The 15,986-nt window shown below is 39.1% G+C and overlaps 1 protein-coding gene across 2 annotated transcripts in view; it reads right to left on the bottom strand.

Moving 5' to 3' along the window:
* LOC121367540 (universal stress protein PHOS32-like) overlaps positions 1-10,781 on the bottom strand; it is a 77,650-nt gene extending 66,869 nt beyond the window's left edge. For both annotated transcript variants that reach the window (XR_005957389.1, XM_041491772.1), the window contains exon 1: positions 9,690-10,781. Coding sequence is in view for 1 of the 2 variants with exons in the window: in XM_041491772.1 (XP_041347706.1) it covers positions 9,690-9,759 (70 nt within the window). In the remaining variant the exon portion in view is untranslated. The remainder of the gene's footprint in view (positions 1-9,689) is intronic.
* Positions 10,782-15,986: the final 5,205 nt, after the last annotated feature.

Raw genomic sequence — 15,986 nt, 5'->3', positions numbered from 1 at the left:
AAGAGTGAACATTATCACTTTATATTAATTAGATAAGGTAGGCCATGGATTCTATCCCATTTTTATGTTCGATATTAGCAACGGGCTTTCACAAATATGTCATTTCATTAATATATTTAACTTTGTTTGACACCCAGTAGCCGATGTATTTTTTTGTGCTGGGGTGTAGTTAAACATTCATTCATTCATTCATTCATTCATTCATTCATTCATACACAAATTGCATAATACGATGTTCGACAAACCAGCTTTTTACTGTTAATGGAATGCACTTATAGGCGAGTTCAGGAGGCAAAGCGCTTGCAGACGCATACTTCATTCTGAATTATCGGCAGTCGCTCACGCACCTTATTGCACAGCCACTGATATTTCACAAAGTTTAAATACATGTTTATTCAACCAAGTGGATGCATGTGGTCTAGTCGTGCAGTGGCCCAAAGCGCAACACGCTAACAATGAACGGTGTTTAAAGATGATTTGGTGTTCATGAAATGCAAACTGGGGTCTGGTTGGATCCATCATCTGGTAAGCGAATGCCCTCCCTCGGGTGCTGTTGGAAAGGAAATACGGCGTCAAGAAATTATAAGCCTCTTCTAATGATGTGAGCACCGTAACTAACGAAAGGCAGGTCCGAAACTAGCGGAGGATGGGGCGTTTTGTCTAGTCGTAGAATACAAATAATACGCAGGCGCGTGTGCAAGGGAGGTATGTGTGTGTGTGTGTGTGTGTGTATGTGTGTGTGTGTGTGTGCATGTGTGTGTGTGTGTGTGTGTGTGTGTGTGTGTGTGTGTGTGTGTGCATGTGTACAGTTGAGGGGAAGAAGCAGCTCCAATAATTATGGTTGATTTCTGCATCTGGAGCTGAATGCAAGATCATGTAGTGTGTTTCCTATTACTTTATACCGTGATTTTATTAGAGTTGCTTCCCTTTTCAGACTTCTCGAAGTAAAGAGTGGTAATATTTCAAACTCCTGGTGGCGAACTTGTTATTTTCGATTAGTAGAATGACATCACATGAGCTATTCTTTTCTTCTAAGGTAAACAATTAAACAATTATTGCTTTTCTCCTTAATTGCTACATAGGCACGTTGGGGGGGGGGGTAGGGGGAGGGGGAGGGGGAGGGGCGCAGGCGGTCGCTTTCTCGCAATATTGATTTTTTTACCCTAAACGCTAACGTTAAATCAAGGTGTAGAATTGAGTAAAATTAATCGCGAGCATTCTCCCTCCTGAACACGTATCTGCAGAGCTCTGCAGACAAGTGGTTTTGCATGTAGGACAAGTCACTTGTCCGACCAGACATGTCATCTGAAAAGTAATTTAAATATAGCTGGACTCTTTAAACACATGCATGCAGGTGGGACAAGCATATTCCAGATGGGGCAATTAAAATGCAATGCAATGTGTTCAGTAGGACACGAGGATGTGAAAAGTTAGAGACATAAATATCCTAGTTTTTAAACACTAAGGCATAGTTTTAACTACTAGATCCGTTTTTTGATATCTGATCGCGTGAGAGCCAGAAGGACGTAAATGCATCAAAATTCATTTTTAAAAAGCCGAGATAATGAAGGAAATTGTTTTTCTTGATCAGTAGTTAAGATGTCGAATTTGTTTTAATGACAATGAAAGCTGAACATATTTACGATTCTTTGTATATTTGCGGTATTTATAGCATATTAGGTGTTTTAGTTATTTGCTTAAATAGTTGTAGTTACGACAGTTATTCATGATTAAATTAAATGCGTCATTTACAACCAACAGTATATCAAGTAAATTTAAATATTTATTCTGAAAGAACTATCACTTCTAAAACATTTCAGTTTTGCAAATCACATATTTATTTTTAAAAAGGAGAAAGCTTGTAAATAGAAAATATTTAGAAGCAAACATTCAAAAAGGAATACAAGTAGAAGTACGTATTAATACAATCACCGCTTAAAATATTACGTGAAAAAAAGTTATTTTACTTTTGTTAAATACGATCAATAAAATCACCAATTGAACAAAATAATAATGTGAAAAAAACTAATCTGACTCGTGAAATACTTGTTTTCTTTGACCCACCCCTGATTTTGTGTGAGCTTATCTGGTGCAGGGTTTCTGCCAGAAGGTAAAATGGGTATGGTACCATACGCAAATATTTTTGCAGAATTTTTTTTTAAGTTAACATTTTGACAAAATTAATTACTCTTATCATTACTGTATGATTTTCTTAATCCTAACCCTGAACTAAACTCATTTTCTTTCTGAGTGAGGACCCCCCCCCCCCCCCCCCCCCCCATATCTCTGTTGACTGTGGTTGCATTCAATTCCATAGAGCCATACCAAAACATTTCTATCTGGTAGAAACACTGTGGTGGTAGTGCTCCATGTTCGTTGGCTGATGATGGTGCATCAGAATCAGACGACTTGTCCATACAAAACCTATTTTCTAGGCAAGTATTCGTTCCTGACGAGTCATCAGAAAAGCTGATGTCATATTGTGTGCAGTGTTCTTTCCGTGTTCTTTGCGCCATGGGAGTCCTTTTACAAATAGTTCCTGGTTCTGCTGCCTCAGGGTGTACTTCGCTAGTTTCAAGAATACCTGGTTTACCAGCTAGTGCAACAAACAAACCAAAATAGTTAAGCAAACTGAAACTGTGCCACGTCATGTTCAGGTTTTGTTGTGAGTCCTCTATTATGTTCAGGTTCTGTTGTGAGTGCTATGTCATGTTCAGGTTCTGTCGCAAGTGACTGGATAAAGGCCGTGGTATGTGCTGTTCTGTCTGTGGGGAAGTGCATATAAAAGATACCTTGCTGCATTAGGAAAAATGTAGCGGGTTTCCTCTGATGACTATGAGTCATAATTACCAAATGTTTGACATTAATTAATTAATTAATCAATGTGCTCTAGTGGTGTTGTTAAACAAAACAAACAAATAAAGTGTCGCAAGTGCTATGTCACGTTCATTTTCTTAGGTGCTTATTTTCTCATGTTCAGCTTTTTGCTATGTTATGTTCAGGTCTTGTCACTGATGTGCCAAGTTATATATCATGTTCATGTCCTGTTGTGTGTGCTATGTCATGTTCAGCTTCTGTTGTGCGTGCTATGTTGTGTTAATGTTTTGGTGTGTGTGTGTGTGTGTGTGTGTGTGTGTGTGTGTGTGTGTTTGTGTTGTTCACGTTCAACATTATGTTGCTTAGCTTAGCTTAGTAACTGGTTTAACGTGCCCATAGTCCATATACCACTAGGGTTTCGAACACGCCTATCCAGAGTCCGGCCTCCGATAGGATCGGGGGTCTGACTCAGGACAGGGGTATTCTGTTACAAATATGTATTAACTCTATAGTTAATCAAAGTTCATAGATCTTGCTATCGTTTATGTTGAGGCCACATTCACTTTATTCACTTTTTAACCTTACGTCTGATTACACTGTATTTTGTTACTGGACTTTGTTCTGGATAACTTATAACGACGTTTGTATGTGCAATATTGTTAGTCCATAATGCCTACTTTAGGGCAATCCTGTAGATCTTCAAAGGCAGTTGAAAGGCGGAACGTGATCACCGTAACATATAATTAAATACATGTACATAAAAAAATCAGTATGATTATGCTTGCACTTTGGTCGTATATGCGACATACAACATTAGTATGAATTAAAATTGTATCAACAAATACAAATTACATGTTGGAAACTTTGCTTCAATTATAAACATTTCAAAATAGATATTTGTTTTTCAAGACAATTCACCAAAACATGTTTATTATTATAATTATGGTGCACATAAAATAGCAAACCATACAAACATTAATATTACTGCAATTCCTATTTATATATATAGACATCATTCTTGTATGTTGCCAAATGGTCCGTTGCATGCAGTATCAAATGTTTTTTCTTAAATAGACCGGGCTCTCACAACGACAAAAGTCATATTATTTTTAGGATTCAAGCACATAAAAATATTGACATACTGCATGCTCTATTGCACTTTGCATTTGTAATTTCTATCACAGACCGATAACAAAGAATACATATGTGTCGTATTTAGCACATACGACCTATGTCAGACATAATTATATAACGAACTGTATTTAAAAATGGTGTATCTACCACATACGACCAGTCATGTTCACATAATGAACAGCAAGCAAATCGGAGGAAAGTCGTATGTGTCAGTTACGTCTATTTTCGTGCAAATTGGTATCTGTGATTCGCTTACGACCATTTAAATCCTTCTGTATAAGCCATGCAATTAGGGACACAGCTACGATTTTTTGTGACAATATGTAATCGGGGATGACGATTCCGAATATGCAAAAAATACGTTTTAGGTTGTGTCTGCCACTTACGATCTTTTAGCTCTCACGCGACGATCTGTCACTGAAATCATACTTTACTCAGATTTTATGATTTAGATTATCCACTTCCGTACATTCGAAGTGGTTTTGGTCATCCTGTTGGTTTTAATATCATAAAAATCATTTCTCATATTTTTAAAAACGCACGCGCGTCTGAGAAGTAACAGTTATGGAGTCGAATTTTAGTCTATTTATAGAGGGTATTTCACCATTTCAAAGTCATAGACTCATGTTTCACTCAATTGTAACTTTATCCAAATGTGTTACAGGTTTATAGAGTAACTAAACTAAGTGTTAATTTTCATGAGCTGAAACTAGGGTCAGTGCCTTTAATGTACAGCCCTGCACTGCATCGTAAAACCAGTCTAGGCAAGTCCGCTAGCTGTCCGTTACAGACAGGATCCACTGCACCACTACGACCTTCAGATGGCGGCTGCTTACCACGGAAACCCAAGTCAGCCAAAATAGAATACTCAACAAAATTAATTAAGGGAAAGTAGCTATTTCTGGTATTTTTCTTTAAATATATATACATGTATATTTAAAAAATGCAGCTTCTCATGTTGTGTGTTGTCAACGTTGTGGGATGTTCTTGAAGTTAATGATTTAAACAACACGTTAGAGTAAGCGACATGACAAATATTTAGACAAGAATCGGCGTGTAACAAATCGTATATTCCTGTTCTGGACGAAGGAGCCGGCGCATGTAGACACCTGCGCCCATGACAGGCGTGTGCTACAACAGCTTGCTTTGAATGTGCACGTTAATCCCTATGACAAAACTTGGCGTGAATCGTAAACGAATGTGCAGTTCGGCAGTTTTCGTAAATGTTCGGAAATCCCACCGTGTGTAAATAGTTTGCTGGTATCATAGGTCAACTTTTACTGAAACAATGTTTAGAAATCACCAATTTAAAAATTAGCTACAATAATATGACACTAGTGGATCTCCACTAGTGTCATATTATTGTAGCTAATTTTTAAATTACTAAACAGTCTGGTGACCCGTAATTAATGTTGTTGAGTATAGTAGTACCCCGCACTGTACACGAATACATCTACCTGACAATGCAGACCTACATAGTGCAGTATCACCCCGTAACTCTACACTGAGAAGCAAACATCATTTGTGTGACAGTGTTTGACGAGTCCACATAAATATGCCGAGACACAGGCGTATGGGATAACATATTACTTGAGGGGTAAGGTCGGAAGGTATACTCACTGTACTAGTTTTAAAGAAAGGAAGAAATGTTTTATTTAACGACGCACTCAACACATTTTATTTACGGTTATATAACGTCAGACATATGATTAAGGACCACACAGCTATTGAGAGAGGAAACCCGCTGTCGCCACATGGGTTACTCTTTTCGATTAGCAGCAAGGGATATTTTATATGCACCATCCCACAGACAGGGTAGTACATACCCAATGGGCCCACCGACGGGGATCGATCCAAGACCGACAGCGCATCAAGCTGGGCTACGTCCCGCCCTAGTTTTAAAGAAGAAATTCGGTCTTTGTATTAAAAAATGCTCGATTTCGCTACGCGTGTGGGCTGCCCATTGGCCAATTTAGATCATGAAAAAATTTATCCATTTACCGGTGATATGCAAGTTTGTTACCGACTACACATGTATTGCCTCATTTGATATTTAGGCCTGACGCAAACAATAAAATAATAATTCTAATTGTAAATTTAATTATTATGATGCATTAAAAATAATTGTTTAGTTTTTAGTTTATTTTGTTTTCATTCTTTTGTGATTGAAATTGTAAATTCCATAGAGTTATTACCCCCACCAAGCCCCCTGTGTCTTGGACACACCCACCGGGGAATCTCGGAGGATATGCCCAAGACGGTCGTGCTTGAACCTTCAGTGGATGTAAGCATGATTCAAATGGTTGATTGATTGATTGACGTCTTACCAATAATTAGTCCTTATTTAGTCATTAGAAAAATAATATGTTTGTAAGTGTCTTATTTGTACTAATGAATAACATGTTTTGCACCCAGTTCCATATTGTGGAATGTTTATATACAATACAATTTTTATATTTTTCTTCGCCACTAATGCTTAAAATGCAGAACACTTTCTCCAGTATTTAGTAACAATATATTAAAAAGACCGATTACAGATCTGGTAGAAGTATGAATGCAGTTGACCACATACATTGACAGCGAAAAGATATGTGAATTTATTCAAATTGAAATAACTGTTGTATTCGTATTTTGTTTCAGGAACCGATGTTATAATATTCAGTTTAAAGGTGTTTTGAGTTATCGGTATACTTTCTTTTACTTTAGCTAACTATTTCTTCTTCTTCTTCTTCTTCTTCTTCTTCTTCTTCTGTTGTTGTTGTTGTTGTTGTTCTTCTTCTTCTTCTTCTTCTTCAGGGAGATCTGGGGCCTAATTAACTAAACTCTCGCAACTTTGCGATCTCGCAGTACAATGCTAAAAGACTTACAGAGAGGATGCTTTGTTGCTAGCAGAGACTAAGAGACCTTTGTGAATTAGGCCCCTGGTCCTATCTGCTGGACTCTATATGCCAACATTGTTTGTTTTTCTCTCAGGGCAATGGTCATAAAATGACTGACTCACAACTTTAGCTATTATTGCACATTAGGCCAGTATTTTTTAATTTTTAGGTTTACGAACAAGAACTTTTGTGCACAAAGGTAGGAGGAATGAAAAAAACAAAACAACAACAAAAAACCTGTTTGGGGTCAGTAGTGGTGATTTTTTTTTTAATATGGCTACTTTGATAGATTTGGATTCTTTTTAACAAAATAAGATTGACAAGGCATCTCTGTGCGCAAGCGCGCGGTGCATAGAAATCGGAGCGAAATAGCGAATCGGACCGAAAGAGAGCGACCGAAGACGAATTAACAATTCGTATCTACAACGGTATATTTATTGACGAAATAAGTGTTATTTCTCACTGTTACCTTACGAAATGCGCCACAATAGACTACAATGGTAACTTTTTTTTCTTTAGAACTATTTGTGGAAGTCGGCGGCAAAAAAAAAGAAAAAAAAAAAGTGAAAAATACGACTTTTTTTATATTTTTATTTGAGCAAAATTTACGTCGGCGGGTTCGTAAACCGAATAATAAAAAACATACTGGCCTTAACATGCATCTTATTTGCAGTGTCTTATCGACTGCAGAAAGCTAACCAGACAGTATGATATCTGTAATTGAGATAGGCATTAGCTGGAATTACAGCCGTATGAGACAAAGTTAAAGTTTGTTTTGTTTAACGACACCACTAGATCACATCGATTTATTAATCATCACATATAGACTTAGAGCGGAAACCCGCAACATTTAACCATTGGTAGCGAGGGATCTTTTTTACATACATCATCCTACAGACAAGATAGCACATACCACGGCCAGTTGCGGTGCACTGGCTAGAACGAGAAATAGTCCAATGAGCGCGCCAGCGGGGATCGATCCCAGACCGACAGCACACCAGGCAAACGCTTTATCACTGGGCTACGTCCTGCCCCTCCGTAGGAGACAGGATTGTTTGCAGGATTGTGTGCAGGATTGTTTGCAGGAATGTGTGCAGGATTGTTTACAGGATTGTGTGCAGGAATATTTGCAGGATTGTGTGCAGGATTGTGTGCAGAATTGTTTGCAGGAATGTTTGCAGGCGTGATCTAGCCTGTGGAGAGGGAGGGTTGAGTCTGCCCCCTCCTCCCCCGTAGAAAATATATTGCGAGAAAAGAAAATTAGCTTGAGCAAGCAGGTGTTTCGATCCCGGAAACCCTCCCCCTACACACGCACCTGATTTAAGAATACTACATTATTTTGTTTTGTTTGTTCTTAACGTTGCTTTCTGTGAAACACCATGCGCTTACATTAGAACTACTTAGTATATCTGCTTAAACAAAGTCGACATTGCCCATCAGTTGTAACTGTTTACGAGTGCGTAAAACATGCACATAAAATTACATTTAGAACCCAGGGAACACCTACAACATTAAACAGTAATTGCTAATCAATTTACATCTGACTAGAAATATCGACAATCAAGCTTTTGAAAACAAAATGTTTCCTGGAAGTTGTCGAAACCCGCTTTATAGGACACTTGTTATATACACCCTTTGTGCATACAGATTCATCAACCTGTAGAGACTATAATTTGCAGTTCGTGGGTGGCCTATATGATAAAAAAGACAGATTGTTTTGCCTTGCGTACTATTTTCCACACACCTGTTCCACAACACATTGACGTAGCTCCTCATAAAGTACTAGAACGACCACGTGTAATTTATTTTCGATTATTTGAGATTGATAAGAATAGCCTAACTAGCCGTGCAGATAAGACATGCTACACCTAATTTCATTTGGACGGGATAGTAATAGTCTTGGAGTGCGCTGATAGTAGTGATAGTAGTTATAGTAGTTATAGAGCATGAGGGGGAGCACACATACCTTCTTTTGGATAACAGTAGCATTGCTAGCCATACAGTATTAAAGTCGCAGACCCTAGTTTCAACACGTGGAAACGAATGAATGAATTAATGTTTAACCCGTGGAAATGGACACTAAATTTGTTTAATCTACAACCCTGTATCATATCTGGATAAATTTACAACAGAGTAAAACGAGTTTGTGACATTCAAACGGGGCAATATCGTCTAAAAACAGACTAGAAGTCATCTCCATAACCGTTACTTCTCAGAGGTATGTGCGTTCTTAGAATGAGGAAATTGCATTTTGTAGCATTACGCTTACATTAGAACTACTTAGTATATCTGCTTAAACAAAGTTGACATCGCCATCAGTTCGGATGTAAATTGTAATGTCTGATTCAATTACCTAACAAAACCCAACCCTGCTCTAATAGTAAAACGCACGTCGTCGTGTTTAAAAAACTAGGGTCTGTCACTTTAAGAGAACAACGCATAACTTCTTTAGAGTGAAGACGGCTGATAACAGCAATATATTTATATTACAACTGAAGAGGGCCTAACCTCTGGTCACCCAAGTAGCTAAACTATTGTTGCACCGTGACAAAAATAAATTTAACACAGTCATGGACACCCCCAGGCGCGTGTTCAAAACAATCAGCAGGGAGGGGGTCTAGACTGTGGAGACCGACGTTTATGGGGGGGGGGGGGGGGGGGGGGAGGTAGTGTCATGCTTGGACTAAGAGGGGTTTCGAACCCCGAAACTCTCCCCCTGCAACTCTCCCCCTGCACACGCGCCTGACCCATTTTAACATTGTAGCACCCGCCCTGTTATATGTATAAAGCAAAGAGCTAAACGACGATTCTACGTTTACCAACAAGAGTTACAGAACGTTACAACACTAAACAACTCACAGTCAAAGGCAAAGTCGCTGTGTTCACTGAGATCAGCGGCGATGACAACTCTCCTCGTGGATTCCGCCATCCTGTAACTGTGGTCCGCAGCGGTCTGTCTTCAACTCTCTCTCTTCCTCTGTCTCTCGTTTACCTGGATGCTACAGGTGATATCACGAATACAACACAGGTATATGTACTTAACATTAATGTATGTCAGCGCATGAGGGAATAAAACCACCTTTTATAGGTCAGACTGTAAGAGAACGGATTATTATTCTCGCTTTACACTGATAGGCTGGAACTATCCGGTTCTGTATGTAAACACACTAGTAGTAAGTAGCCCGTCTGTTACGTTAACATTTCCTGAGTACAATTGTATTATCTTCTCTTTTAGGATTATAGGTTCGGAGTTTATTATAACAATATCTTCTCTGTTAGAACAATATTTTCTGATTCCATGCAAGGTATACACATTATTTTTAGGCTATGATGTCCAAGTCCATCTATAAGAATCTTCTCTAATATTTTCCAAGTCTATGTATTATAACCCTGTCTTCTCTGTCGGAATATTTTTAATTCTTATGCAAGATATATTATCTTCTGTTTAAGGCTATGGTGTCCTGTCTATAAGTATATTGTTTTTAGTCTGAATATTATCTTCACCGTTTCCAGAGTTTTGAACAGATATTTATATTATCTTCTCCGTCCTGATGTCAAGCCAACATTGGTTGAGCGATGAGCCACTCTCCTGTGTCGCGGTATTTTCCACGGCATAGATTCGAAGGGCAACGACATCAGACCCTAGTTCAGCCAGCGAACTATTTAATTGATTCTCGACGTAGCCATTTGGTTTATAGTGAAGCGCATCAACCACTCTAGCGAACGTTTTGCTACTCCGTCTGGCTGAACTCGGCCCAGGAATCCACGAAGGAAAAGAAAAAACATCAGCCTCTTGCGATTTGTTTCGATCACTGGGTTCCTGGCTGCGGCATATCACGATCGTTCCATCGATCAGCCTGAGACGGCGACTGTTTTAGTTATAGTGTGAAATATGAACTATCACAGCTGCTTAAACAGTCTTCCATCGCTGAGTAGCGAAATCTGTCGTAATGGTGTCTTTATCGCCGTTTTCTTATCAGCTCAACATTGCTTCGTGCAGTTTAGTTCCTGAACAGGTAGAGCGAATCCGGGGATTCTGTTACAGTCACACAAAAAGAAAGTGGAAAAACGTCTGAGGAATAAAGCTTAGGAAATATCGATTGTTTCCATCAGTGCCACACGGAAATCTGAAATATCTGGAAAAGAAACTGAAATATCCTGTTATATGTGTGGTATGGTCAGTGGAAAAGACGAACATCTCCAAACACAGTATAGAATCAGTTGTGGACACGCCCTTACGACTGTCGGGTTTTAGTGTGGGCAGAAGTTAGGAGTACCCATTTTCACTCAACCTCAATTTCACAATCATAGGATTTAATTATTTTTTTAACGACACTACTATTGGCTATTGGATTTCAAATATTTGATAATTATTACATTTAGTCTAAGGCTACATTTTTCCATTAGTAGCAAGGGATCTTTTATACGCACCATTCCACAGACAGGATAGCACATACCACGGCCTTTGATAAACCAGTTGTGGTGCACTGGCTGGAACTAAAAATTGCTCAATGGGCCCACCGATAGGGACCGATCCTAGGCCGACCGAGCACGAAGCGAACGCTTTACTGCTGGGCAACGTCCCACCCCCACAATCATAGGAAAATTCATTAAAATGTCCTAGAATATACTTCGCCCTAAAAATAAAGGGAGACTGAATTTCAGTAATTTTAGATTGAATTGACACTATAGTTGATGGGTTTTTGTTGCATCCACTTTGCTCTTAGTGTTGATATGATCCTTATTTCTTTCCATCAGTATATATTGTTTTGTGTGTCACTGATGAGTAGATCGTGACGTTGATTATCGTCAAAAAGGCCACGTGACACTTGATAGTTCAATTTTAAGAGCTTTATTGTTGAAACCAAAGGACCTCGTATCCGGACTACCCCCCCCCCCCCCCCCCCCCGCCATATACTCCATACTACTCTCCATATACTCCATACTACTCCTCATATACTCAATACTACTCTCCATATACCTTCAAAAAGCGTAGGAAGCGAGGTGTTGTAGTCTGCTGTGTAGGCGATATCGCCCGATGTACGTCTTGGGTTCTTTTCCCGCACCCTAGCACTGGTATGTGCTACCCTGGCTGTAGGAAAGTGCATTTATTATAAGATCCTTTGATGCTCATCGGTAACAGTATTCTGCGTGACGACAACGGGGGTTTTCACTCTCTCTCTCTCTCTCTCTCTCTCTCTCTCTCTCTCTCTCTCTCTCTCTCTCTCTCTCACTCACTCATTCTCACTCATTCTCTCTCCTCTCCACTATTTCCCTCTCTGCAGATACACCGCAGACCGTCTGTGCCTCTATACCCCATAAATAAAATGTCTTTAATCTTCGTCCATCTGCGTCAGTCTGCATCAGTCGATGACATATTTTATGGAAACCAAGCTTGTTTTTGCCGTGTACGCACTCGGACCAGTTCCTAATGTATCTACTAACTTGGTTTCCCTAGCTCCGACTACTTGCCATTAACAAATTGGGTCACAGAGTCAAACCTGTGATTAAAGACCAGTCTGAGAAGTTCACCGCCATAAACAGGTTAAAAACACGCACACATCTAGTCGGCTCTATATTTCATTAATATTAGCTTGATTTACGTGATACTATCCAAATAACATTCAAACTCGGTCTCCCTGGTACACACTTCAACTATCTGAATTGTCTGTCCAGGACAGTGGGTTAGTGGTTAGTAGTTAGCGATTAGTAGTCAGTGGTTAGTAGTCAGTGGTTAGTAGTCAGTGGTTAGTAGTCAGTAGTCAGTGGTTAGTGGTCAGTAAGTAGTCAGTAGTCAGTGGTTTGTAGTCAGTAGTCAGTGGTTAGTGGTCAGTAGTCAGTGGTCAGTAGTCCGTGGTTAGTAGTCAGTGGTTTGTAGTCAGTGGTTTGTAGTCAGTGGTTTGTAGTCAGTGGTTAGTAGTCAGTGGTTAGTAGTCAGTAGTCAGTGGTTAGTGGTCAGTAGTCAGTGGTCAGTAGTCCGTGGTTAGTAGTCAGTGGTTTGTAGTCAGTGGTTAGTAGTCAGTGGTTAGGGAGAGAGAAGTCCGTGTAGTGGCCTTATACCTCTCCAGTGATGCGTTAGAATTCACTCTGACTGGAAACCGGTACCAGAATACCAACACAAAATCTACCAGCCTTACATCCCAATACACAACGGGGTCGGTTCCTGAAACTTTCCTTCATGGAGAGGTACCAGCTTTATAACAAATAAGCAAACATGTATACATGTTATTCATATTTCCACTAGAAATAAAATTGTTTTAGCCAATAGACCTATCTCACATTCCAATTGTGCATGCGCGTGTTCGTGGCAACTTGTAGACGCGTTCAAGGAACTTACGTAAGATTACGCAAAAGAACACGTTGAGGGGTATGGAAAGTATTTTCTAGGAAATTATATATATATATATATATGCATCTGGTCATTAAACTATATTTTATTAATCAAATACTATGGGCTAAATTTTCGAAGCCTGTTTTTTCTTAAATGTGTTTAAGCATTGTAAATATATAAAGTTACACGCGTGTAAGACATAAAACAAGCTTCGTAACTTTGGCCCGAAGTGGTGCAGCTAGTTTCTAACTAATTTGGCTATTGGAAGAGTGAGACCTGTATTTTCAACTTTCAATGTGAATACAGCGTTTTAAAATAGATCGTTAGCAACAGCAACACAAGACGGGCCGAATTTACGCAGCCTGTTTTTTTTTTAAAACATGTGTTCAAGCATTATACATGTATGTAGTTACACGTGTAAAACAAAAACAGACTTTGTAGATCCTGCTAGACATGTTTCTTCACTATTAAACCACATTTACCAATTACTAACAGAAACCCGTGATGTAACGTGAGGCAAGTTGAGATGTGTGCTTTAATGTAAATAGACTGGTTCGACGAATTCCAACCTACACAAGACAGAACTCGATGGATTATTTACAGACAGCTGTGATGGCATGAACTCATAAATTACTGTTTTAAAAAATATATATACCGCTGCTATGCGGTTTCAGGGGAGGATCCAGGATTTGAATTTCGCTAAGGCAAATGGTCCAAGCTCTCAAAGGGATCAAGGTCTGTATGGGATTCGGGGGCATGTCCTCCGGAAACGTTTTATGTAAAGATGATATGGGATGCATTTTCAGATCAATTTAGAGCTGAATATCGTAGACAATAAATTAAAGAAAAGAAGAGAAAAGAAAAGTCATTAAAAAGGAGAACTGCATTCATTCAGGGACCCCTGTGACACCCCATGGATCCGTCAAAATGGTTAGAGTGGCTTATGTTATGACACCGGTCTCTGCTCTAACTCTGTAGACCACCCATTCGAAATCGTATTTCTGCACAAGTCTAAAGTTCGTTTTGACAAGGTTGTGATTGCTACTGTGAACGAATGGTAGGTGCTTCGTCTACACGAGGAGGCCACGAAGGCCAACAACTGCAACTTCCCAGAAAACGTTGACAAAGTGCATCAAATGGTTCTTGACAACAGACGAATACCAACGTCTGAGATAGAGGATAGAACTGGCTTGTAACATGGATCCACAGATAATATTCTCCATCATCATTTGCACATGCCCAAGGTTTGCGCAAGATGGGTCCCCAGCATTCTGACTATCCTGGGAAGTTGCAGTTGTTGTCCTTTCTGGATGGGGGTCATCTTCCAGACTCGTTCTGCCCTGCTTAAATTCTCAGACCCATCGCTTGACAGTGGCATAGGACGGGGCAGAGTCCCCATTGACTGCACACATGCGTTTGTAGATTCTCTGGCGTGATTTAAACGTGATTTAAGATGAGATGGTCTATCGTTGAATGAACATACCTTTGCTTTGTAAAGATGTAAAATGTACATCAGCTATTATGCTAAGAGATTTGTACTCTATTAATTTATCAAAGAAAATTAATTAATTTTACTGTACTGTACTCCTTTTTGAGTTTATTGAGTAAAATTAATTAATTAACCCTTTTTAGCTGTGCTGTTCTGTTCTGTTCTGTACTGTACTGCACTGCATTGCACTGTATGGTATGGTATTTTATTGTACTCTATTGTATTGTATTGTATTGTACAGTACTCTATTGTATTGTGTTGTACTGTATTGTGTATTGCACTGCATTGTATCAGTATTGTATTGTAGTGTGTATGTGTGTGTGTGCGTGTGTGTGTATGCGTGTGTGTACGTACGGGTGTCTGCGCGCGTGTGTGTCTAGTTGATAAAACGCTTTAGTGTTTATACAGATGGTCAAGGCACACAAAGCAACTAACCCGATACTATCCTACATTATATACGTTAATTAGTTACTGTATCAATCATCTATACCCCGTGTCAGTCTCCATTTTAAGTGGGTTTTTTTTTCTCAGTTATTTTAGTTTAGTTCACAGAAAACGTGTCTCAAATGAGGACTCTTGTGTCAGAATACAAGTGTGAGAAAGGGCTCAGCCACACCCTCCGACAAGAGGGTCAATAACCCACTGCATGTCAGCCGGGTAATAAATACCTCCACGCGTAAACGAGCGGTCTTGGTGGTGTAGTAAATCTTTAAACAGATTAATAAATACATAAATCCTATGTTTTTATTATTTAAACTACTGCACCTGTTTTGTATTTTTTTTAAACTTTTGATTTGTTTAACGACACCACTAGTGCATATTGATTTATTAATCATCGGCAACTGGATGACATATAATGTTAGAAAGGAAATTCGCTACATTTTACCCTGAGTAGAAAGGGATATTTTATATGTACCATCCCACAGACAGTATAACACATACCACGGCCTTTGATAAACCGGCCGTGGTGCACTGGCTGGAACCGTTACTGTACATGTGAGTGTTTACTACTACTACTACTACTACTTCTGCTACTACTACTACTACTACTACTACTACTACTACTACTACTGTACTTGTTAATGACGTACAATTTTTAGTATACAATGTATATGTTTCAGTAAGATTGTGAAACCAGGGATTTCGTGAAAACCCGGAACATTTCGGTAATTTCATAAAAACCCTGTTTTAGTCAGGGATTTCATGCAATCACAGTTTGTGCAGTTCATCCCATAGATAACTATGATTAAACGAATAATGGATAAGTCAACTTATTAGCTTTTGTTCTCCTTGAATCAGCTTTTGTAGTTTGACAAGAATAAAACATTAAACAGGT

The sequence above is a fragment of the Gigantopelta aegis genome, chromosome 3 (assembly GCF_016097555.1).
Source record: "Gigantopelta aegis isolate Gae_Host chromosome 3, Gae_host_genome, whole genome shotgun sequence".
In the NCBI taxonomy this organism is placed as follows: domain Eukaryota; kingdom Metazoa; phylum Mollusca; class Gastropoda; order Neomphalida; family Peltospiridae; genus Gigantopelta; species Gigantopelta aegis.
The sequence above is the reverse complement of the archived record's forward strand: the minus strand, read 5'-3'. Positions and strand labels throughout refer to the sequence as shown.